This window comes from Oryctolagus cuniculus, chromosome 21 (genome assembly GCF_964237555.1).
Source record: "Oryctolagus cuniculus chromosome 21, mOryCun1.1, whole genome shotgun sequence".
NCBI lineage: Eukaryota > Metazoa > Chordata > Mammalia > Lagomorpha > Leporidae > Oryctolagus > Oryctolagus cuniculus.
Genome location: NC_091452.1, coordinates 2,982,912 through 3,010,779, shown reverse-complemented (window position 1 = coordinate 3,010,779; position 27,868 = coordinate 2,982,912). Strand labels below are relative to the sequence as shown.

General features: G+C 62.8%; 1 protein-coding gene across 5 annotated transcripts in view; it reads left to right on the top strand.

Moving 5' to 3' along the window:
• Positions 1 to 8,359: 8,359 nt before the first annotated feature.
• Positions 8,360 to 27,868, top strand: part of GLT1D1 (glycosyltransferase 1 domain containing 1) — a 66,435-nt gene continuing 46,926 nt past the window's right edge. The window contains exons 1-5 of one of the 5 annotated variants that reach the window (XM_070065966.1): positions 8,360 to 8,830; positions 16,811 to 16,959; positions 19,899 to 20,040; positions 20,553 to 20,658; positions 26,382 to 26,433. In XM_070065966.1, coding sequence (XP_069922067.1) covers positions 8,763 to 8,830; positions 16,811 to 16,959; positions 19,899 to 20,040; positions 20,553 to 20,658; positions 26,382 to 26,433 — 517 coding nt within the window. In that variant the 5' untranslated portion in view covers positions 8,360 to 8,762. Of the gene's footprint in view, positions 8,831 to 16,810; positions 16,960 to 19,898; positions 20,156 to 20,552; positions 20,659 to 26,381; positions 26,434 to 27,868 lie in introns of those variants that run through there. The other 4 variants (XM_070065967.1, XM_051838917.2, XM_051838919.2 and 1 more) reach the window with 4 other exon arrangements.

Genomic DNA, 27,868 nt, shown 5'->3' with positions numbered 1-27,868 from the left:
AGAGGTCTTCCACCCACTGGTTCACTCCCCAGACAGTAGCAATGGCCAGAGCTGGGCCGATCTGAAGCCAAGAGCCAGGAGCTTCTTCCGGGTCCCCCACGTGGGTGCGGGGGGCCAAGCACTTGGGCCCTCTTCCACCACTTTCCCAGGCATAGCCGAGAGCTGGATCTGAAGAGGAGCAGCTGGGACTAGAATTGTTAGGTAGGAAGTCAGATATGAGCTTCTGTGTGTGTGACAAAGGCCTAGTCTATGTCTAGCATCTGCATCTGCATCTCAAAGTCATCCTGACAATGCTTCAGCGGCAGCCCCTGCCCTGCCTCCTTCTACCCGGTAACCTGCCAGGTGGGGGTCCCCACCCCTTCTGCCTGACAGATCTTCCACAATCTCCCAGATGCAGCCCGGGATCTGCATTTCAAACACCCTGCTCCGGATCCCCATTCTCTAGGGGGTCCTGCTCACCCTTCCTCTGAACCCAGGATGGCGCCAGCCAGGCTTCCTCCTGTCTGATACCTTCAGGGGAAAACTCAGATAGGAGCTTCTTAGTATTTACAGCCATAAAATCCTTTGTTTCAGGAGGAGACATGTGAAGACAGAGACCCATCTCCTTAAAAACCCCCGGCCTCAACCAGACTGCGCGCTCAGCCCTCTGCCTCTCTGCTGAGTCGCCTGCCTGCCTGCCTGCCCAGATGTAATCTCTCCACTCAACCATGTAACCTCACTCCTTCCCCCAGCCCGAGCGACTGCACTCTTGCTCAGGTCCTGTCTGGAGAGGTGCCCATCCGTTCTTGCGGATGTCCCTTCCCTAATAAACTTTGCTACTTTTTACTTTCCACTACTCTGTCTCATGCCTGAATTCCTTCTTGCATGAAGACAAGAACCCTGCTATTCTCCGGTAACAGAACCGGTGTACATCTGGAATGCCCGCGCTGTAGACGGAGGATTAACCTACTGCGCCACAGCGCCGGCCCCACTTTGGGATTATTCAAATGCTCTTTGTAGCTGTGGGATTGTGCGCTAGACAGGATACACTGTTGCAGCGGGTTCTGCTGCTGTGTAACGAAGTGTCTGGTCGAGGTGGGAGGCTGGACCCAAAGCCTGCGGGAGAGACTGGCTTCTCAGCTCAGAGGCCCTCCAGCGGAAAGCAGGTGCCCGCGGGCTGCAGTCTCGCCCGTCCCCAGGCCCTCCAGCTGCTGTGCCTGTGGCAGAACCGCACACCTGGGGTGGCTGGCGGAGTGTCCATCTCCGCGCTGTCTGTCCAGCCTGGCCAGGGGAGAGTCTGCGCGACACCAACTCCCTCTCCCGCAAGTACCCAGTCCCCACCAGCACAAGGACTCCATGAGGCGCCTCCTGCACGGTGTGCCCGTTCCAGGACCACGGATCTGGGAATTCCAACCACGTGAGCAGACCCTTCCCGGCAGCCCCCGGTGTGGGGCTTGACTGTTCACCAGAAGGTGTGCGTGTGCGGAGGGGACCCCAGGAGTGGGTCAGCCTACTGTCCACCACACCAGGTTGTTAAGATTAAAACAAGGCCGGCGCCGCGGCTCACTAGGCTAATCCTCCACCTTGCGGCGCCGGCACACCGGGTTCTAGTCCAGGTTGGGGCGCTGGATTCTGTCCCGGTTGCCCCTCTTCCAGGCCAGCTCTCTGCTGTGGCCAGGGAGTGCAGTGGAGGATGGCCCAGGTGCTTGGGCCCTGCACCGCATGGGAGACCAGGAGAAGCACCTGGCTCCTGGCTCCTGCCATCGGATCAGCGCGGTGCGCCGGCCGCAGCACGCCAGCCGCGGCAGCCATTGGAGGGTGAACCAACGGCAAAGGAAGACCTTTCTCTCTGTCTCTCTCTCTCACTGTCCATTCTGCCTGTCAAAAAAAAAAAATTAAAACATCTTTCAAAAATAGGGCATAGGGTGCACAAATCAAAACAGAACAAAAGTCCGAGCAGCAGGGCTAAGGAGGTGGGGCCTGTGCCCCCACCTGCAGCGGGCAGGTCAGGCCTCATTGCGTCACAGGTCCCTGGACGAGGCGATGAGGACAGCGGTGCCCGCAGGTGGGGACTGTGGGGTTCAGGCACCCGCGGTGCAGATCGGGGACTCGGCTGGCACAGCTCCTGCATTCCTGGAAGCTCAGGTCCTTACGGCTGTCGCCAAGCCAGCTTTGCTCCGCCCGGTCATCAGGACAGCAGCGGGAATCAAAGCCCAGGGTTTTCTGCCAGAAATGCAAAGGCAAGGATTCCTATTCGTGGCCGACTTCACGGTGTCCCGAACGCAGCGCGCGCACGAGCAAATGCTGTCTCCCCGGCCCTGGCACTGGGTCTCCGTCCAGCGCTGTTGACAAACGGGGGGTGGGGTGGGGGGAAGGAAACACAACCAGGGCACAGAGACCGCAGCTCCATTTGTAGCCCCCTCTATCTTTTTAAGATTTATTTACTTGAAAGGCAGAGTTACAGAGAGGCAGAGGCAGAGAGAGAGAGAGAGAGAGAGGTCTTCCATTTGCTGGTTCACTCCCCAGACAGCAGAAACCGCCGGAACTGCGCCGATCCGAAGCCAGGAACCCAGAGCATCTTCTGGGTCTCGCATGTGGGTGCAGGAACAAGCACTCGGGCCATCTTCCACTGCTCTCCCAGGCCACAGCAGAGAGCTGGATCGGAAGTGGAGCAGCTGGGACTCAAACCGGCCGGCACCCATGCGGATGCCAGCACTGCAGGCAGCGGCTTTACCCATGCTGCACCACAGCGCCGGCCCCCGTCTCTTTTAATAATTTATTTTCACTTTATCTGAAACCCCAGAGAGAAAGCGAAAGACACAGAGAAGTCTTCTATCTGCTGGTTCACACCCTGAATCCTACAGCAGGCAGGGCTGGGCCAGGCTGAAGCCAGGAGCTTTGTCTGGGTCTCCCAGGCACTTGGGCCACCGCTGCCTCCCAGCGTGCGTCAGCAGGGAGCTGCCTGGGAAGTGGAGCAGCGGGACCAGAAGCAGGCTCTCTGATGTGGGATGCAGGTGTCCCTGTGGCGACAACTGCTGCACCAAATGCCCACCTCGGGGCTTTTTTTTTTTAAATGAGAATCTCCCTCCCTCTCCCCCCCCTTCCCCCTCTGTCTTCCCCTTCCCCCCTCACACATGCAGAGCCTTTGACATTGGCAGAACTCAGGGGCAGTGATGGAGACGGATGGATGCCAAGTGCCGGTTCCCACCAGAGACCTGGTCTCAAGTCCGAGTTATGCCCATGGTGAGAACACCCTTGGAAGCACAGGCACCGTTTTTATGCGGGGTGGATCATCACGGAGCGAGGTCAGCCCAGTGAGCACACACGGGGGCAGAGGGCACGCTGTGCGCTGCACCAGGGCCTCAAGCCTTGGTGGACGCAAGTGTAGAGAGGCCGCCACCTCCGTCCACCCCTCCCCCGCAGCCTCGGCCAGGCTGTCCCAGGAGAGCAGGTTTCCCTTTGTTCTGGGCGTGGGAGGACCATCAAAGCCCCATCAGCATGACCTAACACACCATTCCTTGTCATTTACTTCTCGTTTTATGGACGAGGAGACAAGGACGAACCCATAAAGCAACAAAGCTGGGTCAGACTCTCAGGAACCTGCGCCGTCCAGGAAATGGGATGGGTTTGAGCTTCAGCCAGGTAAAGGCGCTTCGTAACCCCGACTCTCACGAGAGAGAGAAGTCAGGATCCCATCCTCCAGGGACAAGAACCTCCCCACAGCACACAGTGGGTGACAACGCTTAACCTAACAAGGATTTCAGTGCCCTTGCTACACAGGACGCTGTCCCATGCAAGACAGGGCACAGGCGTGGGTGGAGGGAAAGGGCTGCCCACCCGCGCGCACGGGGCCCAGGGAGGGGGTGGGGGCCCTCGTGCAGCTTTGAAATGGGGAGGGCTTGGTGGCAGGCTGCTCCGTGGCTCTGACAAAGGTGTGTGCAGAGACCCGGGCCCCCACTGGTCTCAGCCCCTTCGTGCTGCCGCAGGGAAACACCACAGAGTGGGTTGTGTCCACGTGGCAGTCTCCTGTGCCCACGGGGAGGGGGGGAGGCGTGCCTGTCACAGGCTCCGGCCTGTCCCTGAGGGCAGAGCTCCCTGGCCCAAAGGTCGCCTCTTCCAAAGTCAACCTGGACTTCGGACTTTGGAGCCTGGAGCGAACTTTCCCCCTTCCCTTCCTTCCCTGTCCTCAGGGATGGGGGCTGCAGGGGCCGAGGGGACCCTGCACAGGCCTCGCTTGGTCCCTGCGTGTGCCTCCCCGAGCAGAGATGGCCGACTTCAGACCTGCTCTGCCGCGTTTCTTCTGAGAACGGCGATTTTAGGCAAAGCGGCAGTTCCAGATTCCCTGGGTGCCAGCTGTGATCCCGTGACCTACAAGGAGACGCACTGAAGGCTGTGTGACTGTCCAGGGCAGGGCACAGAGCACCTAGGCCGCGGGCAGGGTGCCTGCCTCCCACCTCAGCGCCCAGGGCGCCAGTCCCGGCTCTGCTTCTGATCCCAGCTTCCTGCTAACGAGCACTGTGGGCATCGGCGGTGATGGCTCGCGGACTTCCATTTCTGCCACTCACACAGGAGATACCAAGAGGGCTCCGGGCTCCTGGCTTAGCCTGGCCCTCCCTGGCTGCTGTGGGCATTTGGGGAGTGAACCAGAGAATGGAAGATCTCTGTCTTTGGTTTTGACTGTTTCCAATAAATTAACAAAAAGATTAATATATTCTTGTTTAAGGATGAATGAACACACTGTTTTGAGTGCCCCACTTTGCGCTCCCCTGTTGCCTGGAATCTGGGTGCAATGGGGGAGGTTTTGACAGTGATGTTGTGCCTTGAGGAGATCTTGGGGACTGGGGTTCCGGGGCACCTGCAGCCCCTGGGTGAGACATGGGCTGTTTCTGAGCTTCTACAGAAATACTACAAACGGAGGTTGTGAAAGTTGAAGGAGCCTTCCGCCATGGCAGCGAAACGGAGGCTTGGGGCCCACGTTGTGGTGGGGGGAGGGCAGCAGCTGTTTAGTGCCCGTCAAACACAGGGAGGAAGGCCTCGGGTCATCATAGGCTCTGGTCCTCACCAGACGCCCGGAATCCCACCTCCCCACCAGAGCGCCCACGCTCACCGTGGCGGCTCAGGCTCTAGAAGAGCGCCGTGTGGTCTGAGCAGAGCGCTCAGCCTGCATGTGGGTGTGGTCTGAGCACAGCGCATATCAGGACCAGGCTCAGCCCACTGCACTGCCTCATGGTCAGGCCTCTGCAGGCTGTGCTGCCCCGCCTTGGCAGAATCTGAGCTGCACCTGCTCCCAGCAGGCCTGGGGTGTCCCACAGCCAGGGAGCGGGGGGGGGGGGGGGCCCGGGGCGTCCCACAGCCAGGGGGCACGGGGTGGGGGCCGGGGCGTCCCACAGCCAGGGAGCACGGGGAGGGGGGGGGGGCCCGGGGCGTCCCACAGCCAGGGGGCACGGGGTGGGGGCCGGGGCGTCCCACAGCCAGGGAGCACGGGGAGGGGGGGGGGGCCCGGGGCGTCCCACAGCCAGGGAGCACGGGGGGGGGGCGGGGCATCCCACAGCCAGGGAGCATGGGGTGGGGGCCCGGGGCGTCCCACAGCCAGGGAACATGGTGGGGGCCCGGGGCGTCCCACAGCCAGGGAGCACGGGGTGGGGGCCCGGGGCGTCCCACAGCCAGGGAACACGGGGTGGGGGCACGGGGTGGGGGCCCGGGGCGTCCCACAGCCAGGGGGCACGGGGTGGGGGCCGGGGCGTCCCACAGCCAGGGGGCATGGGGTGGGGGCACGGGGTGGGGGCCCGGGGCGTCCCACAGCCAGGGGGCACGGGGGGGGGGGGACGGGGCGTCCCACAGCCAGGGAGCACGGGGTGGGGGCCCGGGGCGTCCCACAGCCAGGGAGCACGGGGTGGGGGCCCGGGGCGTCCCACAGCCAGGGAGCACGGGGTGGGGGCCCGGGGCGTCCCACAGCCAGGGAGCACGGGGTGGGGGCCCGGGGCGTCCCACAGCCAGGGAACACGGGGTGGGGGCACGGGGTGGGGGCCCGGGGCGTCCCACAGCCAGGGGGCACGGGGTGGGGGCCGGGGGCGTCCCACAGCCAGGGAGCACGGGGTGGGGGCCCGGGGCGTCCCACAGCCAGGGAGCACGGGGTGGGGGCCCGGGGCGTCCCACAGCCAGGGGGCACGGGGTGGGGGCCCGGGGCGTCCCACAGCCAGGGGGCACGGGGGGGGGACGGGGCGTCCCACAGCCAGGGAGCACGGGGTGGGGGCCGGGGCGTCCCACAGCCAGGGAACATGGTGGGGGCCCGGGGCGTCCCACAGCCAGGGAGCACGGGGTGGGGGCCCAGGGCGTCCCACAGCCAGGGAACACGGGGTGGGGGCACGGGGTGGGGGCCCGGGGCGTCCCACAGCCAGGGGGCACGGGGTGGGGGCCGGGGCGTCCCACAGCCAGGGGGCATGGGGTGGGGGCACGGGGTGGGGGCCCGGGGCGTCCCACAGCCAGGGGGCACGGGGTGGGGGCCGGGGCGTCCCACAGCCAGGGGGCACGGGGTGGGGGCCCGGGGCGTCCCACAGCCAGGGGGCACGGGGTGGGGGCCCGGGGCGTCCCACAGCCAGGGGGCACGGGGTGGGGGCCCGGGGCGTCCCACAGCCAGGGGGCACGGGGGGGGGGGACGGGGCGTCCCACAGCCAGGGGGCACGGGGTGGGGGCCCGGGCGTCCCACAGCCAGGGAGCACGGGGTGGGGGCCCGGGGCGTCCCACAGCCAGGGAGCACGGGGTGGGGGCCCGGGGCGTCCCACAGCCAGGGAGCACGGGGTGGGGGCCCGGGGCGTCCCACAGCCAGGGAGCACGGGGTGGGGGCCCGGGGCGTCCCACAGCCAGGGAGCACGGGGTGGGGGCCCGGGCGTCCCACAGCCAGGGAGCACGGGGTGGGGGCCCGGGGCGTCCCACAGCCAGGGAGCATGGGGTGGGGGCCTGGGGCGTCCCACAACCAGGGAGCACGGGGTGGGGTGGGGGCCCGGGGCGTCCCACAGCCAGGGAGCACGGGGTGGGGGCCCGGGGCGTCCCACAGCCAGGGGGCACGGGGTGGGGGCCCGGGGCGTCCCACAGCCAGGGGGCACGGGGGGGGGGGGACGGGGCGTCCCACAGCCAGGGGGCACGGGGTGGGGGCCCGGGGCGTCCCACAGCCAGGGGGCACGGGGTGGGGGCCCGGGGCGTCCCACAGCCAGGGGGCACGGGGTGGGGGCCCGGGGCGTCCCACAGCCAGGGGGCACGGGGTGGGGGCCCGGGGCGTCCCACAGCCAGGGGGCACGGGGTGGGGGCCCGGGGCGTCCCACAGCCAGGGGGCACGGGGTGGGGGCCCGGGGCGTCCCACAGCCAGGGGGCACGGGGTGGGGGCCCGGGGCGTCCCACAGCCAGGGAGCACGGGGTGGGGGCCCGGGCGTCCCACAGCCAGGGAGCACGGGGTGGGGGCCCGGGGCGTCCCACAGCCAGGGAGCATGGGGTGGGGGCCTGGGGCGTCCCACAGCCAGGGAGCACGGGGAGGGGGGAGGGGCGGGGCGTCCCACAGCCAGGGAGCACGGGGGCCTGAGGTGTCCCATCTGTGCACCCAGTGCCAGAAACCACTTCTTGCCTCCTCCCCCTGGGGGGTTGTGTCAGACGTGCCAGGCACAGGCACCCTGGAGTCACTTTCCCGAGGGCTGTGCGGCTCACCCCTCCGTGCCCCGCGAGGCCCTCCCACTCCAGCCAGTGCACCAGTGCTGCTATTTCCAGGGGCTTCCTCAAGCAAGGGTCAGGCTGCGCGGGCAGCTGGGATGGGGAGATCAGGATCCTTCTCGGGAGCCACACGGGGGCCAGACACCAGAAGGCCTGAGGAAGCCATGGTCGCCGTCCCGGGCTCCTGGCTGGCGGCCTGGCAGCAGGTGGCCCGGAAGAGTGCGCCCAGCGCAGTGCCAGCTCCTGGTGTGGGGCTGCTGCCACCTGGCCAGCGGCTCAGCCTCCCCGCCCTCCACCTGCCTTCCTCACTTTCCCCAGTGAGAGGAGATGAAGGCCACAGGTGGGGGTGAAGCGGGGGCACCTGCTCTGGTGTTGGACCCCCGCACCAAACGGTGCCGCCAGCTGCCTGCAGTCTGGAGCCCAGGACAGCCCCCGTGTCCTCCCTGCTGCCGATGGCCACCTGGTCTCCTCCCCACCCACACCGCCTGGCCTCACCCACTTCCTTCCTCAGTTACTTGCGGTTCTCAGCCTGGGGCTCTAAAGTACCCTCCAGGGCTGTGGGAGGCGGGGCTCCTGCAGGTGCGGACTGCCCCACCCCCACCCCCACCGGACTCACCTGAGGCCCTGCAAGCCCCGCCCTGGTCCTCATGGGAGGGGCCCAGTGGTGTAGACCCCACGGGAGTGGATGCGGTCTCCCGCAACAGCCTGGGCCAACCGAGCCCCCACGCCCCTGCGCGCGCCTCTCCCCACGCCCCCTTCCCTCCCCACGCACCCCCTCTCTCCTCCCAACATCCCCATCCCACTCCCCCCCTCCTCTCCCTCCCCACGTCCCTCCCCTCCCCTCCCCTCCCCTCTCTACGCTCCTCCCCTCCGTAGGCCCCCTCCTCACTCCCTTCCCCATTTCTGTCCCACTCCCCTCCTGTCCCCTCCCCTCCCCGCCCCGCCCCCGGCGCCCGCTCTGCGCTGCGGCTCCTGAACTGGCGGGCGCGGCCTCCAGGAGCGGCGGGCGGGACCGACCCAGCACTGCCCCCGGCCCCGGTGGCGGCGGCGCGGTCGATGGCCCGGGCGGCGGCGGCGGCGGCGGCATGCGGCTCCTGTTCCTGGCGGTGCTGCGGCGGCACACGGGCAATGCCGTCACGGCTCAGCGCGTCCGGTAGGTGCGGGCCGCGCGGGGCCCAGCATCCCGCCCGGCCGGCCGGGGACGCGGGGGCCGGGGCCGCCCCCAGCCGCGCGCGCCAACGGACTGGCCCGGGCGCGGGGCCTGCGGGGAGCGCGCGAGCAGCGGCCCGGGCAGAACGGGCGCGGGGCCTCGCTGACCACCTGGGCGCAGGTGGAGGCCGCGCACGGAGCTGCGGCAGCTGGTCTCCCGGGCCTGCCCGCGCGGTGGGCGCCCTGGCGTGTGGCCCACAAACCGGGGAGGCGGCCTGCCGGGGTGAGGTTGTGCAGCAGCCCGGGGACTCGTGGCAGAGGCTCCCACGGGGCCCAGCAGCCCTCCTAGAACCTTCGGGTCCCTGTCGCTATCCCCCCCCCCCCCCCCCCCCGCCGCCGCGTTCCCTGTCGCCTGCTCCCCAGCCTAGCCTTCCTTTTCTTTCACTACACTTGCGGTTTCCCACAATGACCCTGCTTTATTTGCTTGTCTGGGACACGTCCTGGCTGGCCGCACAGGCTCCCAGCAGAGGGGGTGCGGGAGGGATGCAGGGGCATCACCTGTGCCTGAGCTTGGGGCTGCCCAGAGCCCTGCCTGCGTCCCCAGCCAACTGCCCTGCTCCGTGGCGCTGCCCAGCCTGACCCTCACCGTGGGAATGAGCGGCCCAGGCTCCACTGCTCGGCCGGGTCCCTTACAGATACTGTAGAAAGGGCCCGGGAGCGGGGATGGCGTCTCTGAGGTCCCCTGGGCCCCATCAGGGGTCTCCCCACTCAGAGACCCTCAGGGGCCAGGCTGGGGCACATTCCAGGGAGGCCAGGCGTGGAGGAGGTGGGTCCCAAGCACTTGGACCATCTTCTGCTGCTTTCCCAGGCACATTAGCAGGGAGCTGGATCCGAAGTGGAGCAGCTGGGATTTGAACCTGTGCCCATATGGGATGCCAACTCTGCAGGTGGCAGCTTAACCCGCCATGTCCCAGTGTGGGCCCCAAACCTGGGCTGTTCATGAGAGTTGTGGATCTTGGGGAAGGGACAGGAAGGGCAGGTGGGATGGTGGGAGGCATTTGCCTGCAAGAGTTGAGTGTCATGCCGTCTTCACAATGCAGAACATTCTAGATCAGCTGTTTGCAGTGGGAACAGAGGCAGAGGGTATGTGAGGAGGAAGGAGCACTCCAGGGGCCTTGGGCAGAGTCTGGAGGCCCCTCTGGTCGTCACCGCTGGAGCTGGGGTGCCGGCATGCGGTGGGTTGAGGCCAGGGATGCTTCTCCACATCCCACAGTGCACAGGGGCAGCCCCAGCAAGACAGGGCACACGGCAGGAAGGGGCCAGGCCTCTCCCACCTCTCAGCGACGGCCGGCACCCCTGCAGCAAAAGGCAGGTTCACAGGAGGGCAGCAGGGGGCTCTGACTGGCCCTCAGCTCAGGCCACACCTCTGGGCCAGGCGAGGGCTGTCTGCAGCTCCCGGAGATGGTGGTGGGTGCTTTGTGTCTCCTCGGCCGTGGATGGCATGTCTCTGGGCCAGGCGAGGGCTGTCTGCAGCTCCCAGAGTCGGTGGCGGGCGCTTTGTGTCTCAGCCGTGGATGGACTGAGTTACTGTCACCCTGGGGTGCCCTGGAGGTGGGGGGGTATTTGGATACTCCTCATCGAACTGTCCGTCGAACCAGACCAGCTCCAACAGTGCCCTTCAGGGTAAAATTCAGCTTGGAGGAGTGAAAAGGTGTGGTCAGGAACGTGGAGGACAGGGTGTAATCTCACTGTGGAAGAAAAGTGCGTCGCACAGTCACGGCTGTGAACAGGGCGCAGGCGGCCTGCAGTCAGCCACGGGCCTCGTGCCGTCGTCCGTGCCGGGCACGCGGAGCAGGGGGCTGCCCCACCGGAAGCCTCGAGATTCTTTTTTTTTTCTTTCTTTTATTTATTCACTTGAAAGAGAAGGGAAGAGTCAAGTGGGTTCACTCCCCAAAAGTGAACCAGCAGCCAGGGCTGGGCCAGGCCGAAGCCAGAAGATCAAAGTCCTTGCGTGCAAGCTCAAACAACCCCCCAGGCCTGGCTGAGCGAGGGCACCTGGAGAGCAGCCGCCGCCCTCTCACTGGGGATGAGAGGAGATGACACAGCCTGTCTGAGTCAGCCTGGGTCCTTCTCTCTGCAAATGGGTGGATGATTGGTGGAGCATGCGTGCACCTTTGTTACCTTTAAAGCGAGAGAGAGAGAGAGAGAGAGAGAGAGAGAGGTCTTCCATCTGCTGGTGCACTCCTCGCATGGCTGCACCTGCCAGGTGCCAGGAGCTCTCTCTGGGTCTCCTGTGTGGGTGCAGGGGCCCAGGTACTTGGGCTGTCTTCTGCTGCTTTTCCCGGGTGCACCGGCCGGGAGCTGGACCAGAAGTGGTGCAGCCAGGAACCAAACGGGCGCCCACAACGGATGCTGGCACTGCAGGCAGCTGCTGTGCCTGAGACGTTGTTGTAAATGGGAGGCAACAACTCCTGGGGCTTGAATGCAGCCCCCATGGGCTTCTGTCACCAGCACCCGTGCCCTTTCGCTGGTGCATTGTGGGAGCTGCTTTCTCCTTACAAGGATGGCAGATGGAGTGGTTAGCACCCAGGTCCCACATGGGTCCCACAAACCCACGGGTACTTCCAGGCGAGGTCTCCTGACCCCTGCTCTAAACCAGACCGTCAGGGGCTCCCGGGTCCCTGAGCTGCAGCTCGAGGGCGGTGTCTGCAGAGCTCCCGCGGGGCGTGGGTGCCGGGAAGACTGTCACGGGGAGAGGGAGTGGGGCCGGAATCCGGGCTTCCTGAGCCCTGGGATGAACTCCGAGGGTCAGGTCCGTGTGCAGACGGGAGCGTGGGCGGCGCAGGTACTGCAGCTCAGTCGGGCGGAGCCAGGCTGTGTGCAGTGGGAGGAGGCTGTTGTCTTTTGCCCACTCAGGGACGCAGCGTGGGAAGTGTGTGTGGATGGGAAGTGACAGGTGTCAGGTGTCCTGGAGCCACGCGTCCCCTGCGCCCTCCCTTCCCCGCCCAGAGGCTCTCGTTGCCAGGCTGGAGCGTGGGAGTCCTCATTTTCCTTTCGTGGGAGGGGGTGTTGTGAGTGAGCCAGGCCCCCTGCAGCACACGTCTGCTGGGCCTCTCCAACGGGCAAAGTGCCGGGCAGGTGCCGGCCAGGCACAGGTGCTCCTGCACATCAACCCAGAGCTACAGGGAGGAAGGTTCCAGCATTTTAGCTCAGCAAGCAGACGGGAGCAACAGTTCCACAGAGCCTGGAAGGTTCTAGAATTGTAGCACAGTTCCATGAAGCTTGGAAGGGTCTAGAATTGTAGAGCAGTCTGCAGACATGAGCACCCAGTTCCACGGAGCCTGGAAGGTTCTAGAATTGTGTAGGAGGCAGGTATGAGCACAGATACAGAGCCTGGAATATTCTAGAATTGCAGCACAGTTCCGCGGAGCCTGGAAGGTTCTAGAATTGTAGTGCAGTTCCACAGAGCCTGGAAGGTTCTAGAATTGTGCAGTTCCACGGAGCCTGGAAGGTTCTAGAATTGCAGCACAGTTCCACGAAGCCTGGAAGGTTCTAGAATTGTAGCACAGTTCCACGGAGCCTGGAAGGTTCTAGAATTGCAGCACAGTTCCGCGGAGCCTGGAAGGTTCTAGAATTGCAGCACAGTTCCACGAAGCCTGGAAGGTTCTAGAATTGTAGCACAGTTCCACGGAGCCTGGAAGGTTCTAGAATTGCAGCACAGTTCCGCGGAGCCTGGAAGGTTCTAGAATTGCAGCACGGTTCCACGGAGCCTGGAAGGTTCCGGCATTGTAGTGCAGGAGGCAGCGGTCTTCTCACAGTGTGATGCCATGAGGCGGAAGCCTGGCCGTGTTACTGAGGGGAGGGGGCAGATCTTTCATCTGTCTGGGAAGCTGCCCTGAGAAATAAATTTTCTTTCCCATACAACTTTTTTATAGAGATATAATTCACGATCATAAAGTTCGCCCTTTGACAGAGCAATCCAGGGATTCTAGTGTATCCATAAAATAGTGTGGCTACCACCGCTGCGGTAGAAGCAGCCTGTGCCGCGCAGGCCGCCCGCCGTGCCCTGCAGCCCCCCAGGGCCGAGCCCGAGGGAGCAGGCACAGCGCACTCTGCTAATGCGTCCCCGGGACCCCCGGAAGCTGGGTCTGTGACGCACATGTGTATCCACACAGACGCGTGATTTACGTAGTATACCTTCATGCATTGTGTGCAGTAGCATCACACAGGTGTACCCAGGTCTGTGACGCCAACCCGAGGGCACCACAGCGGGGCGTGACACACACGTGTATCAGCAGACATTCATGCGTTTGTGTGCAATAGCATCACGCGTGTCTATGAAAGGCACACGCGGGCAGACAGCATTTCCTCCCACGTCAGGACCCTGTGAGCCCTGCGGCCGGCAGTCTGTCAGCACCGCTTTTCCAGCAGTGCGGTGGTCGCCAGCATCTTTTAGCAAAATACTGTGCTAATGTGTGCGCTTCCTCAGCCCTGGTGCCGCGGCGCAACGCTGTCATGCGAACATAGCTCCCGCGCACGTTGGGAACCGGTAGTGTTGCAAGGTTTGCTTTATGCGGGGGTCTGGACGGGACCCCCGTGTCTCCGAGGGAGGCCTGGAAGTAATGGTTGTGCACTACTGAGCTGCCCGGCCCCGCGCCCTGGGCGCCCCTCCAGCACTGCCCGCCCGAGGGCCAGCGGGCCAGGCCTGCCGGGGCCTTCGCTCTGCTCGCTGGACAGCTGGCCGTGGCTTTCTGATCTCGGCAGGTGCTTCTGTCTCAGACGCTTCCTGATCTCACTCTGCCCGCTGTGCCACTGCATCTCTGTATTTCTTGAAAGAAGAGTGATTTCTTTTTTTTTTTTTTTTTTTTTTTTTTTTTTTTTTTGACAGGCAGAGTGGACAGTGAGAGAGAGAGACAGAGAGAAAGGTCTTCCTTTTTTGCCGTTGGTTCACCCTCCAATGGCCGCCGCGGCCGGCGCGCTGCGGCCGGCGCAGCGCGCTGATCCGATGGCAGGAGCCAGGAGCCAGGTGCTTTTCCTGGTCTCCCATGGGGTACAGGGCCCAAGCACCTGGGCCATCCTCCACTGCACTCCCTGGCCACAGCAGAGGGCTGGCCTGGAAGAGGGGCAACCGGGACAGAATCCGGCGCCCCGACGGGGACTAGAACCCGGTGTGCCGGCGCCGCTAGGCGGAGGATTAGCCTAGTGAGCCGCGGCGCCGGCCAAGAAGAGTGATTTCTTTTAAACATTTTATTTCTTTATTTGAGAGGCAGAGTTACAGACAGAGAAAGGGACAGATGAGGAGAGGTCTTCCATCTGCTGGTTCACTCCCCAGATGGCCTCAACGGTCGGAGCTGGGCCAGACCGAAGCCAGGAGCCAGGAGCTGCTTCTGGGTCTCCCACGCAGGTGCAGGGGCCCGAGGACTTGGGCCATCCTCCACTGCTTTCCCAGGCCATAGCAGAGAGCTGGATCAGAAGAGGAGCAGCCGGAACTAGAACCAGTGCCCATATGGGACGCCGGTGCTGCAGGCAGAAGCTTAGCCCGCTGCACCAGTCCCCAAAAAGAGTGATTAAGTAACAGTCATCCCTCAAGGGCTAGAATTCCATTAAAAAGGCACGTATGCTGGGGCTGACGTTGTGGTGCAATGGGTCAAGCTACAGCCTGGGACGCTGGGATCCCATATCAGAGCCTCGGTTGGTGTCCTGGCTGCTCCACTTCCCATCCAGCTCCCTGCTAATGGACCTGGGAAAGGAGTGGAAGGCGGCCCAAGTGCTTGGACTCTGCACTCATGTGGGAGGCCTGGAAGAGGCTCCTGGCTTCCGCCTGGCCCAGCCCTGGTCATTGCTGTCGTTTGGGGAATGAACCAGCGGAAGGAAGACCTGTCTCCCTGTCCGCCCCCCCCCCCCCCCCAACTCTGTAACTCTGCCTTTACAAGAGAAAGAGGCACGCACGCTCTGCTGATCACCGAGTCATTTGCAGAGAGAGGGACCCAAGGGTAACGAAGACTGGTTGCCGTCACTCACCTCATCCCCGGATAGGTAAGGGGGCGGCGGCTGCCCTCTGGGGGCCCTCGCTCATCCAGGCCCCGGGAGTTGGCTGGGGCTTTCACGCGAGGACCAGGATCTCCACAAGGCCGGCGTTGTTTTGTTTTACACAGGGAAATTCCTGAAATACTCTTCAGAATCCAACAGGACCGGCGTCCCCCCATCAGCAGACAGATCCCCGCTCCCCCAGCGGAGGCTGAGCTGCCCAGCAGGTGCGGGCCCGGTCAGGTGAGGCGGCCACAGGCACGCAGAGTCCTGTCCCCGCATCAGGACCACGCGGGGCACACGGCAGGGGACGCGGTGCCGTCGCTGCTACTGGCCGTGTTCCGTGTGCTCCCGCGTGTTGTGGTTTGTGCAGATTCTCAGAGTCAGCCGCGGAGAGCTGAGCTTGGCCGGCAGGCAGGTGAGCGCCGGGCCTGGTGTCAGGGCCAGCCGGGAGGCGCCGCAGCAGTGTTCAGCTTGCTGCAGCGTTTGGACAAGTGTTCTTTCCTGGATCTGGTGGAAGTGCAGCAGAACGGAAGTGGTGGTCTGTGGGCGTCGGGTGCAGCTGGATTTTTCCCTGACCGAGGAGGGTTAGGCTGAGAGCAGCTGCCAGGTGTCTGAGGAATTCACAGGAGCCACACCCACACAGCTGTCCAGGTCCTGAAGCTGCGTCCAGTGCTGTTTAAAACCGAGCAGATCAGGAACAGCCGGTTCCTGGCCGCCCGCCGCTGCCCGCCTGCTCCCGGTGTGGCTCCTGCGAGAGTCCTGACTCCTGAGAACGGGCTCTCCCGCAGAACCCGGGCTGCGTGCCGTCTGTCCACACACTTCTGCGGCCCTGAGAGGGTGGGACGGCCGTTCTCCTGGCTCAGCAGCGCGCCGGCGTCTCGTTCTCCCACGATGGATTTCTCAGGCTCGGATGAATGGCGGCTGGGCGGCCGGCAGACCCGGTTCTGTTCTGGTGGCCGGGAGGCCCCAGGGGTTTGCACAGGAAGTGGGCGTGGGGGCAGAGGAGCCGAGTACCTGACCCGTGGTGACGGGATGGGATTGGCTGCGAGCTGTGTGTCAACACCACCTTTGGTCCCTGCACCTTAGTGGTTCTCTATTTGCAAAGTGATGTTGCCTCATTGTGTGCTGGATTCACACCATGAAAAGGGAAAGCCTCACCCACCCAGCAGGAGATGGGGCCCTCAGCCCCACCAGGAAGCCTAACGCCTGCTCTTTGCTACCGTGATGAAATGCCTGAGGCTGGGGCTGGCACTGTGGCGTAGTAGGTTAAGCCTCCACCTGCGGCACTGGCATCCCAGATGGGCACCTGTTCAAGTCCCGGCTGCTCCACTTCTGATCCAGCTCCCTGCTAATGGTCTGGGGAAGCAGGGGAAGACAGCCCAAGTCCTGGGCCCCTGCACTTGCGTGGGGGCCCAGGAAGAAGCTCCTGGCTCCTGGCTTTGGAGCCACCCAGCTCTGGCCATTGTAGCCATTTGGGGAGTGAACCAGTGAATGGAACCGTTCTCTCTCTCTCTCTCTCTCCCTCTCCCTCCCCCTCCCCCTCCCCTCCCCCTCTCCCCCTTCCCCCCCTTTGCGTCTCAAATAAATAAATCTTTATTTTAAAAAAAGAAAAGAAAAAACAGGCTCATTGAGCCGAGGGCCCTGGAGGCCTGAGGGCCCAGGCCAGGTGCACGGTGGGAGAGCGGGCGTGCACCTGCCTGCATCTTCCGGTCTCCTCTGGGGACTCAAATGCAGGACTCCACGTGAGGATGCAGGTGCTGCTCCCCTCCCGAGGGCCCCACCCATGACATCCACACCCTCAGGGCCTCTGGGGGAGTGGACGCCAGCAGGGCCCTTGGAGCCCCGTGAGTGAGCGTCCTCAGGGGAGCGGACACAGCCATGGCTGGGGGGAGGCACCGTGCCCTTCGTTGTCTCCACTTCTCTCATCTGTCCCTCTCTCTGTTGTCTGACGAAGGGACCACCTGGAGGCCGCGGGCCACGTCTGCGTTCTCAGAGATGCCTTTGACTTTGAGAGCCCGGCTGACGTCGCCGACCTCATCATGGCCGAGAACGTGGAGGCGGCGCTGGCGCTGCACCTGTACAGGGGCGGCCGACTCCTGCAAGGTAACCCCCCCCCCCCCCCCCCCCAGCCAGGAATGCACTCGCGTGGTGGCTCAGAAGTGAGAAGAGCACAGCGACCTCTCTGGTCTGCGTTTCTTCCTGAGCTGTGCAGGGGTGCAGGCGGACGGGGACGTGCCCTGGAGCATCTGGGACGGGCATTGTGGTGTAGCGGATAAAGCCACCGCCTCTGGTGCCGGCAGCCCCTGTGAGCGTTGCTTAGAGTCCCGGCTGCTCCACTTCCAATCCAGCTCCCTGCTGGGGCCTGGGAAAGCAGCAGAGGGTGGCCCAGGTCTCTGGGCCCCTGCACCCACTTGGGATGCAGGATGGAGTTCCTGGCTCCGGGCTTCGGCCTGGCCCAGCCCTAGCCCTGGCCATTTCAGCTATTTGGGGAGTGAACCAGCAGATGGAAGACCTCTCTCTTCTCTCTCTCTCTCTCTCTGCCTCTGTCTGCATTTCAAATACATTAATAAATTTTAAAAAGCAAAGTGACCCTTTCTCTCACCTCCCGGTCTCACTGCCTCATTTCTCAGCCCTGGAGCGGCCGCAGTTGCCGTCTGCTTCTCCCACAAGGATCTCCTCCGCGCGGTGTTGGTTATGCTACGGCAGAACAAAGCATCCGGCACTCAGGTGCCCACATCTGAACACGTGCAGCGTCCAGCAGCACCCGTGGGTTCGCAGGGGCTCCTGGGGCTGTGGTCACCTCGCGGGGACGGCTGCAGAGGACCCGATGCCCGCCCACTCAGCCAAGGGCAGGAGCCCTCGGTACGGGTCGGTCAAGGGTGGTGGCTGACTCCCCCCAGGGAGGTACCCCAGAGAGAGGAAACCAGGGGCCACTTTGTCTATTACGAGCGGCCTTGGAACTCCCACAGCACTGATTCCTCAGCAGCCCGTGGGCCGCTCGAGCGGCACTGCGCACTGTGTGTGTCTGTGTGCATGCGTGTGCACATGGAGTGTGACTGCAAGGAGACCGCCTGCCACAATGCACCCACACACACGTTTGTGTGGCCTCCTTCCCTTCACTTAAACAAGGACAAAGTGGGAAGGCTTCAAACATGCATGCTCACTCTAGCTTTTCCCACCCTAACAGCACCCCCGGGAAGCGTGTTCCCCGTGGTCCCCCCAGTGTCCGCGGTGGGTGGATGTGGGACCCCGAAACCCGCAGGTGCTCAGGTGCCTTTTCTGAAGCGGCCTGGAGCCTGTGCTGCCCCTCCCAGGTCCTCCCCATCACGTCTGGGTCACCTGTCCCGCCTGGCAAAGCACGCGTGTGTAAACGGTCACGTGTGTAAACAGTCATGTGTGTAAACAGTTGCAGTGCTGCCTTGTTTTGGAGATAGCGACAAGAAAGCGTTCTGTCATGTCCCGCACACACGCACCGCGGGTCTTCTGAGCGCATCTGTATTGTGCTGGGGTACAGGCAGAGTCCGAGGCTATCCCAGAGGCTGGGCCAACCTCACACCCTCCTGTCACTCAGCAGGAACCCTCAGATCACCGCCGGCTGCTGGAGCCGTCCGGGCTGATCAGCGCTCGGCGTGGGGAGTTTGGATCGCGAGATGCATCATTGCTTTAAAATTGATGGGACATGTTTTACACACACAGGTGGAGTCTACTGTCTACTTCTTTGTTGTTGTTGTTGTTGAAGGTTTATTTATTTGAAAAATCAGATAAGAGAGAGACAGAGAGAAAGATAGTTTTCATTCGCTGGTTCACTCCCCAGGTGGCTGCAACAGCTGGGGCTGGGCCAGGCTGAAGCCAGGGGACCGGGACGCCATCCGAGTCTCCCACATGGGTAACAGGGGCCCAGGCACTTGGTGAGTCATCTGCTGCCTCCCTGGGTACACTGACAAGAAGCTGGATAGGAAGTGGAGCAGCCGGGACTTGAACCGGCGCTCATGTGGGATGCACTGTGCTGCCATGCTGGCCCCATTCTGTATATTTCATCACGTGGCTTCGAGATCTTTCCAGATGTGCACAGCTGTGTGCACCTTCTCCTTCTGAACTTTGGTGTGGTACAGGTGGATGGCCCCTCTTATAAAATGCCTCGGACCAGACGTGTTTCAGGTTCAGAAGTTTCTGGATTTTTGAAATGTTTGCTTACGTGTGCGGAGAGATCTGAGGAATGGGATCCCAGGGTAGACACAGGATTTGCTATGTTTCTGTCTTTTTAAAAAAGATTTATTTACTTATTTGAAAGGCAGAGAAGGAGAGAGAGGGAGAGAGAGAGAGAGAGATGGGGGGAAGATCTTCTCTCCTCTGGTTCACTCCCTAGTGGCCACAACAGCTGGGGCTGGACCAGGCCAAAGCCAGGAGCCTGGAGCATCTTCTGGGTCTCCCATGTGGGTGCAGGGGCCCGAGTGCTTGGGCCATCTTCCACTGCTTTCCCAGGCCACAGCAGAGAGCTGGGTCGGAAGAGGAGCAGCTGGGACTCGAACCGGCACCCATATGGGATGCTGGCACCGCAGGAGGCAGCTTTACCCGCTATGTCAGAGCTCCAGCCCCAAGTTACCATTCTTGACCTCTGTTTCAGAGGAACACCAAGTCCTTGAGGGTTAGCTCTGCTTCTCCTGGGAGCTGTGGGATGCAGACACTCCACAGCACTCCTTGCCCGGGAGGCAGCTGTGTGGCTCCGTCTAACAAACGCCCAGAACTGAAGCAGCGCCACCCTGAGCAAGGCCGTTTCCATGTGTGCTGCTCCTCCTGGCTGTCTCCTGTACATAACAGCCCATGTTCCTTGAGGGATCTTCTTGGAGAGCGCAGGCTCGGGTAGCGTAGCCTGCGGAAGCTTCGGGGCTGTTGTTGGTGAGCATAGCTGCCACCGCGGCGGCTTCTCCCCCGAACCGACTCAACGCCCAGCTGCCCGGCTCGACTTTAAGTTGAGCGTAATCTTTCATTCGATGGATGCGTCATAAGTTTAGTTTTTAAAGATGTATTTATTTATTTGAAAGGCAGAGCAGCAGAGCAAAAGAGAGACAGAGAGATCGTCCGTCTGCTAGTTCAGTCCTCACATGCTGGGCCAGGAGCCGGGAACTCCATCCAGGTCTTCCACGTGGGTGCGGGGGCCCGAGTGCTTGGGCCATCTTCTGCAAGGTGCGTTAGCAGGGGCTGGATCAGCAGAGCCGCCAGGACTCGGCGCAGCGCTTCCATGTGGGATGCTGGCGTCGCAAGCGCTGGCTTAACCTGCACCCCCAGCCGCCCCTGCACTGTGAGTTTCGTAGGCAGGGCCTCCGTCGTTTCTTTTCTACATCACAGCTGTGTCGCTCCCCCTCCCCCGCCCCGCCCCGACCTGCTCTTGCTTGGAGACGTCGGTGTCGTGCGTGCCGCTCACGGCCCCAGCTGGTTCCTGGCTGGCACGGTGCCTGCTGCCGTGGCTGAGCCACAGGGCTGAATCTGGGTGCCCCTTTCTGTTGGCACCTCCTGGGTCGCGCCCAGCGTCGTGCTCCGTGGTGATGCCGGGGCCGCTGCTCAGGAGAGCCGGTGGAACAGAACAGACCACCAAGCACCCGGTCCGCGCTCCTCCAGGAGCTTCGGTTTGGTCGTGGTTGGGGCGATTCGGCAAGGGGAGCCCCCGTCCAGTCCTGCTCGTGGCTGTCCTGTTGCAGGTCACCGAGTCCCTTTCGGAATCATCTTTGGAGGAACCGATCTGAACGAAGACGCCAACCAGGAAGAGAAGAGCAGAGTCATGGGCCGCGTCCTCGAGGAGGCCAGGTACCGCTCACGGCGACTGCTCCAGGGCCAGACGGGAGGCGTCCGCGAGCGGGGGCTGGGGAGCGGCCGGGGCCACGCGGTACCAGGTACCGCTCACGGTGACTGCTCCAGGGCCAGACGGGAGGCGTCCGCGAGGGGGGGCCGGGGAGCGGCCGGTGCCACGCGGTGCCAGGTACCGCTCACGGCGACTGCTCCAGGGCCAGACGGGAGGCGTCCGCGAGCGGGGGCCGGGGAGCGGCCGGGGCCACGCTGTGCCAGGTACCGCTCACGGCGACTGCTCCAGGGCCAGACGGGAGGCGTCTGCGAGCGGGGGCCGGGGAGCGGCCGGTGCCACGCGGTACCAGGTACTGCTCACGGCGACTGCTCCAGGGCCAGACGGGAGGCGTCCGCGAGGGGGGGCCGGGGAGCGGCCGGTGCCACTTGGTGCCAGGTACCGCTCACGGCAACTGCTCCAGGGCCAGACGGGAGGCGTCCGCGAGCGGGGGCTGGGGAGCAGCCGGTGCCACACGGTGCCAGGTACCGCTCACGGCGACTGCTCCAGGGCCAGACGGGAGGCGTCCGCGAGCGGGGGCTGGGGAGCGGCCGGGGCCACGCGGTGCCAGGGGCCCCGACGCCTTCCTTTCGCTTGGCTTTGTCACGGGTGGGCGTGGCGATGCCACACCTGTCTGCACGGGCAGTGGGTGTTGCGAGCGCGTATCTGGAAGAGACACAGTGGCTACTGTCTAGGCGCCCGTGACCCAGACCCGTGCCAGCCCCCGGAGTGCCCGGACTGGGGTCTGGTTTGCGTCAGGTCTGCCCCGTCGGCTGCTCTGGGCGTGGCTCCGGCCCTCCCGGGAACGGGCAGCTCCGTGTGCTGTGTGTGGTGTCACTGCGGGTCTTTGGGACGGGGCATTTGTTGTGGGGGGTGGGGCCGCCACGTGTTTCTAACCTCGCCGTGGTGCGGGACGGAGCACACGCGGAAAATCAGTCATCCTCCACACACGGCCTTCCGGAGGGAGAAAAATAAAACCTCTCCATTTGCTTTGTGTAACAAATGTTGTGATGAGAATTAGAATAGTGACACCTGTGACAGGCGTCCTGCAGGGTCGCGTCCACGTTCAAGCGAACCTGGAAGAAGGAGACTCACGCGTGAACCTGAACAAGGCACTTTCCCGTGGACAGGTTGAGAGGAAAGCGGCAGGCTTCCGGGAGTTCCACAGCAAGGGCAGGGGCCTGTGCCGTGCGCCCCGCCCCCAGGCGACTGTCACACTTGTGTGAGAGCAAGCGCGTGCCACCCGCTGTCATTTCAACTCAAGGACAGAGCAGGCAATGGACTGTAACCCGGGCCGTCACCAACCACGGATTCCCATGGCTTGTGGATCGCCGTCCCAGGTTCTTCAAGTCTGTATGACCTACTAACGGGGACAGGACACCGGAGTCTGCTGTGCTTCGTAGCGTGTCGCCAGGCGTGTGCCCTCAGGACCGGGCGGGGAGGGGGCAGTGGGCAGTGGGCGGTCACCACCCCCTGGCACCCTGGCTCTTCCGGAGGACTTCACTTCCTGAGGGTGAATGTGGCATTGCGACACACATGTGTGCTTTGTGTAACACAGGTGTCACTATTTTAATTCTCATCACATTTGTTACACAAAGCACACTCACATGTGTGCACGTGTGTGCGCGTGTGCGCGTGTGTGCGTGTGGCACGGTGAAGCTCTTCGCGCACTTGGGGCTGCCGTTAAAGGGGTCACTGCAGGATTTCTCGGTGTTCTTGCGCTCTCCAGCGTGCGTGAGCTTAGATTTGTGTAGTTTGTGATGCACAGTCTGATACAAGGAAAATAATTCTGCTTACTGGGATGATATTGAATGAATGCATCTTGGAGGGTTATCATTAGTGTTACTCATTGCATTGTTATGAAAACAAATATTGACTTTACATGGGGGATTATGGATGGGTTCAGTGGGCAGGAAGGCTGCCTGAACTCAGGTTTCCCGTCTGGCACTACCTGGCACACTCTCCCATCAGACAGAGTGTGGACTTGGTCTGGCGTTATAATGAGTGCTTCCATTTTAATCAGATGCTTTTGAATAGTCACATTTTTCCTGCAAGGTATATTTTGAACACTTTTTAGGTTGTTAAACTTTTTTCCTGTGTAGTATATTATTCAAGCTATTTTAGCATCAGCTTTTTGGCTTATAGGAATTTGGCAATAATAAATATTAAAATTAAAGATGATTCTTAATTTTTTTCGGTGTGAGAGGCAGAGACAGCGGGAGGCAGAGAGAAATCTTCCACTCACTGGTTCACCCCTCCGCAGGGGAGCTGACAGCTCCATCCAGGTCTCCCCATGGGTGGCCGGGGCTCAGCGACCGAGGCATCCCCGCTGCTGCCGCCTGCGTTCGCCAGCAGGAAGCTGGGCCTGGGAACAGAAACAGGACTGAACCCCGCCCTTTGATACAGGATGCGGGTGGCTTAGCCTCCCAGCCACACGCCGCCCCTGGGTGCTGCCGTGAGGCGCCATCTGCCTGGTAAGCCAGGGCCGAGGAGCCGCGGCCCGGGGCCTGCTCCCTGCCCCCTGCTGCCTGCCCCCTGCCGCCTGCCCCCTGCCCCCTGCCCCCTGTCCCTGCCCCCTGCCCCCTGTCCCTGCCGCCTGCCCCCTGCCCCTGCCCCCTGCCACCTGCCCCTGCCCCCTGCCACCTGCCCCCTGCCCCCTGCCACCGGAGCCTGTGAAGGGGCCTGGCGAGAAGGCGGGCTTCACTCCAGTTCTCCCTGGCGGCTGCCGCGCCTTCTGCCCCGGGCTCCTTTGGGACGGAGCCTCCACGTCCCCTCTTCCCGCCTTCCTGCCCCTGGTCACGCTGGAGCATCTCTCGAAGCCAGGACGCCTGCTCCCTCTCCCACAGCCTCAGCGCCTGGGCTCCAGGACTGGGCTCCTGCACTTTGCTCCGTTCCTCACTTGGATCTGCTGTGTGTGCATTTCATTCTTTGAAGGTTTATTTATCTACTTATATTTATTCGAGGGAGAGAGAGAGAATCTTCATCTATTGGTCCACTTTCCAAATCCCCACATCTAGGGCAGGGCCAGGCTGCAGCTGGGAGCCAGGAGCTCCGTCTGGGTCTCCCATGTGGGCGGCAGGGACCCCAGTGGCTGAGCCACCACTGCTGCCTCCCAGGGTGTTGGACGCTGGATCAGAAGTGAAGCCAAGAGCCAGCTCTGCCGCTCTGAGGTGGGGGACGGCTGCTGCATTGGAGGTTGGGCTGCTGTTGTAATGCCTGCCCCTCCTGTAGACTTCAAGGGACAACTTTCTGGGGCCCTTGCTGTGGCACAGTGGGTTAAAGCCCCAGCCTGCAGTGCCAGCATCCCATAGGGGCACCAGTTCCAGTCCTGGCTGCTCTACTTCCTATCCAGCTCCCTGCTGATGGCCTGGGAAAGCAGCAGAAGATGGCCCAAGTGCCACCCACGTGGGAGGCTGGAAGAAGCTCCTGGCCCAGCCCTGGCCGTTGCATCCATCTGGGGAGCGAACCAGCAGATGGAAGATTGCTCCCTCCGTCTCTCCATCTCTGTGTAACGCTGACTTTCCAATAAATAAATCTTTTAAAAAAAGAGACCACTTTCTCTTCCTTCGTTTGATCCTTTGTGGATCTACTCAGCTGATACAAGGGGAATTCAAGTCGACCGTGGAAAACTGGAATTGAAGACCCGTGGAATCGGATGCGAGCATTGTGAAGTCCATTGTAATTTCTTCATGACGTGTGCTTCCCGCGAACTGGCGAGGGCTCATCATTTTCCCTGGACACTTTGAAGTAGCCTCGTGGGTGCTGGGGACGGAAGTGTGGATGTAGCCGGGTCCCAGCGTGCGTGGAGCTGGCGCTGCCATCGGCTGCCGGGGCACCAAGCACGCTCGCTGGACCAGTGGGTTTCACCCTCTCTGACAGCCGTCCCCAGGGCAGCCGGGAGTGAGTCTGTCAGCGCCGCCCTGGGTCAGGACGCGGGGCGGGGTCTTCCTGCCGTGGCGGGTCCACAGCTGCCCTGCTCCTCTGGGTCTCTGTGGCTTTCTGTTCCGTGGCTACGTGGGGTGGCCCAGCGTCAGGAAGAATCCCGGTCGTGTGTGAGTTCTGGTAGACAAGAGTCACCTGTCAAGGGTGGGCCGGATACCCTGGCGGAAGACTTCCTGGCTCAGGTGCCTGCATCGCTGGATTCTGGAGTGGTGCCCCCACAGGCCTCCGCAGAGAAGCCCAGGCTGAGTCCGATTCCCCAGGGTGCACTTTGTTTATTTCCGGGCATTCGGTTGCGTGTTGTGTTGGGTCTGGGGACAGACGGAGAAGCCCTCATCACGGAAGCCGGTGGACAGCTCCTGCCCGCCCGGCCTTCCTTCCGCATCTCCTGCGTCTGGCACGGGTTCATGGAGATGTGCTCAAGTGCAAGAGCAGGTGTGTCCTGCCCCTCCCCCACCACAGCTGTCCTCCCGCCCAGGTGGGGTGGGAGGAGTGAGGGAAGGAAGAGCTAGGGTCAGAGAGACACAGCCAGGCAGGGAGCGCGAGGAGGGAGGAGCCCGCCCTTCCGTCGCTCCTGGGGAGGACTGGCCCTTCCAGACTCTGCGTGGGCTCGTCCGTCCTGCAGGCTTGGCCCAGGAGTGGTTTCGGTTTCTGCTATGCCTAGGGAGGAGTCACTCCATTTGCTCCTTCAAGCAGTACCCGGGTACTTATTCTGCTCTCCCCTTGGAGGATCCATGGCCGCTGTGGCTTTTCCCGGTGCTCGATGGTCCCAGGCGCCGCCCGCAGATCATGGAGGTGACGCCCTTGCCACGTCTGAGCGTGGCGGCTGCTCCGCACGGGGGCCTGGCCGGTGTCTCCGTTTGCTTAAGCGCCTGCCTGACGTCCCGCTGTTACTTCTCACCTCTGGTCTGGGTCTGGTTTTGCCCTCCCTGTCTTGCGCTGCCGCTGTCAACATTAGCGTGGTTGTTACAGGTTTGGTGGGAGCTGATGTCTGCTACTGCAGCTCTCAGGTCTTCAACAGTTTTTCCGGCTTGTTACCCCTGATTCGCGCAGACCAACTTACAACGATCTCAAATTCCACTGGAATCCCTTTGTGGATTTTGTTTGAACTATGATCAGACTTGTGTCTGAATTTGGTAAAAGCAAACCTGCGATGGTACTGCGTCTTCCCGCCTGTGACCGTGGTGTACAATGTCATCGATGGGCCCCTGTCAGTCCTCCTGACAACCACAGTCTTGACATACAGCTTAGCTCCGGAGTGCTTTGTGCACCTGCCGAGGAAGCTACAAATCCTTACCGGTACTGACGTGTAGACGTGGCGCCCGTGTGGATGGGCGGGGCTCTCACGCCGTCGCCATATTGAAGTGTGGTCTGGGACGCCCGGCTCCCAGGTACAGCCTGCTTGTCTTCCTGCCTCGACTGGTGGAGAGGACGGCCTGCCCTCGAGTGCTCGGCTGGGGTTCACCGAATCCCTGGTCTCTCCCCTGCGTCCGTCTGCCCGTTTCTCTGGCCCTGCCTGGAAGCAACAAGACAAACAGGAAATTCTGGGCTCCATTGGGTTGGCTTCTTGCATACACAACTCTTTTTGGTGTGAGCAGAGATCAAGCCTGATGGCCAGTGACGGCGGGGAATGACGGTCGATGGCCCTGTAAATGCAGCGCCGTCCCCCATCACCGTCTGTCCCACAGAGCTGTGTCGTGGTTAGGTGAACTGAGCTCTGGCCTAACTGTTTCCATTGTTGTTCGTTTCCTAGGTTTGCTGTCGCCTTCACGGAGCCCATGAAGGAGATGGCGCAAAGGCAGTGGGTACGTGTTCATCTCCTGGTGCTGCTCTGGTTGTGCTGTGAGACTGTGCAGTCCGGGGGAGGGAGACGGCGTCCTATCAGAGCCGACAGCGCTCCCACTGCCGTGTCCCTCGTAGCCGCCAGGGTGTGTTACGCTTCCGTGTGCTGGTTTTTGTGTGTTCGAGGTGATTTTCAAGCATCACTGATACTCTGAAGTGATTGGGTGACAAAAACAGCCCAACAGTCAAATCCGTCCACGTTTTGTCTGCTTTGCCTTTATGTGCTCAGATCAAGTGGCCTGCGGGCTGCCCACGGCCAGCGCCGCAGCAGCCTCGCGCCCTCAGCCGCCGTCTCTTAAATGGCGGAGGTGGTCTAGGTCGGACCGTCCAGCGGAAGGGCTTTGCGAGCCTGCAACGCACTTCACTGGCTGACCTTTGTGTGCACTGGGACGTGGGGGGCAGGTGGGAGGGGCTGCAGACTCTCCCCGAGTCCCCGGCTGGGGACTGGTTTCCTCTCCTGTCTGACGGACCTGCCCTGAGCCCGTGTCCCTGGCGCTGTCCGTCCTGTGCTCCGCCAGCTCACGGGTTGAGTCCAGCGCCCCTCGTCGGCGGGTGTAGTTCCCGCTGGTGGGATCTTACAGGCTATGCCCGTCCTTTATAGAATCTCAGTTTGCAAAATGTAGCACTCGGAGACTGCTGTCCTGGGACAGGGCAGGGCGCGGTGGTCTGGGGCTGGCTGTCTCTTCCTGATGCTCCGTGGGAGACCCCGGGCCACGGGTATGACAGCTGTCCTGGGACCAGGGCAGGGCGCGGTGGTCTGGGGCCGGCTGTCTCTTCCTGATGCTCCGTGGGAGACCCCGGGCCACGGGTGCGACAGCTGTCCTGGGACAGGGCAGGGCGCGGTGGTCTGGGGCCGGCTGTCTCTTCCTGATGCTCCGTGGGAGACCCCGGGCCACGGGTGCGACAGCTGTCCTGGGACAGGGCAGGGCGCGGTGGTCTGGGGCTGGCTGTCTCTTCCTGATGCTCCGTGGGAGACCCCGGGCCACGGGTGCGACTGCTGCCCTGGGACCAGGGCAGGGCGCGGTGGTCTGAGGCTGGCTGTCTTCCCGATACTCAGAGCGCGAGCCCCGTGTGGGACCCCCAGGGCCGTGGGCGCTTCCTTATCCTTCATGTCAGCTGTAGGCCCTGGCGGGGAACGGAGGCTCCCCATCTCAGGGCTGCTCGGTGGTTGTCGACCTCGGAGCGGGAGAGCACACACACGAGCACACCGGCTTCTCCTTTACTGTTGCTCATCTAAACCCGGTTTCCCGGAGCGGGCACCACGGACCTCGGGCTGTCTCTGGGACCCTCTGAGAACCCTCGCAAGGCCAGGCTTAGTCTCCGAGGGACACAGGCGTCTTTTGCCCTCTGCACTCGCTGAAAAGCAGTGGTGAGCGGCCGCTCCTGGAGGCCGTGCTG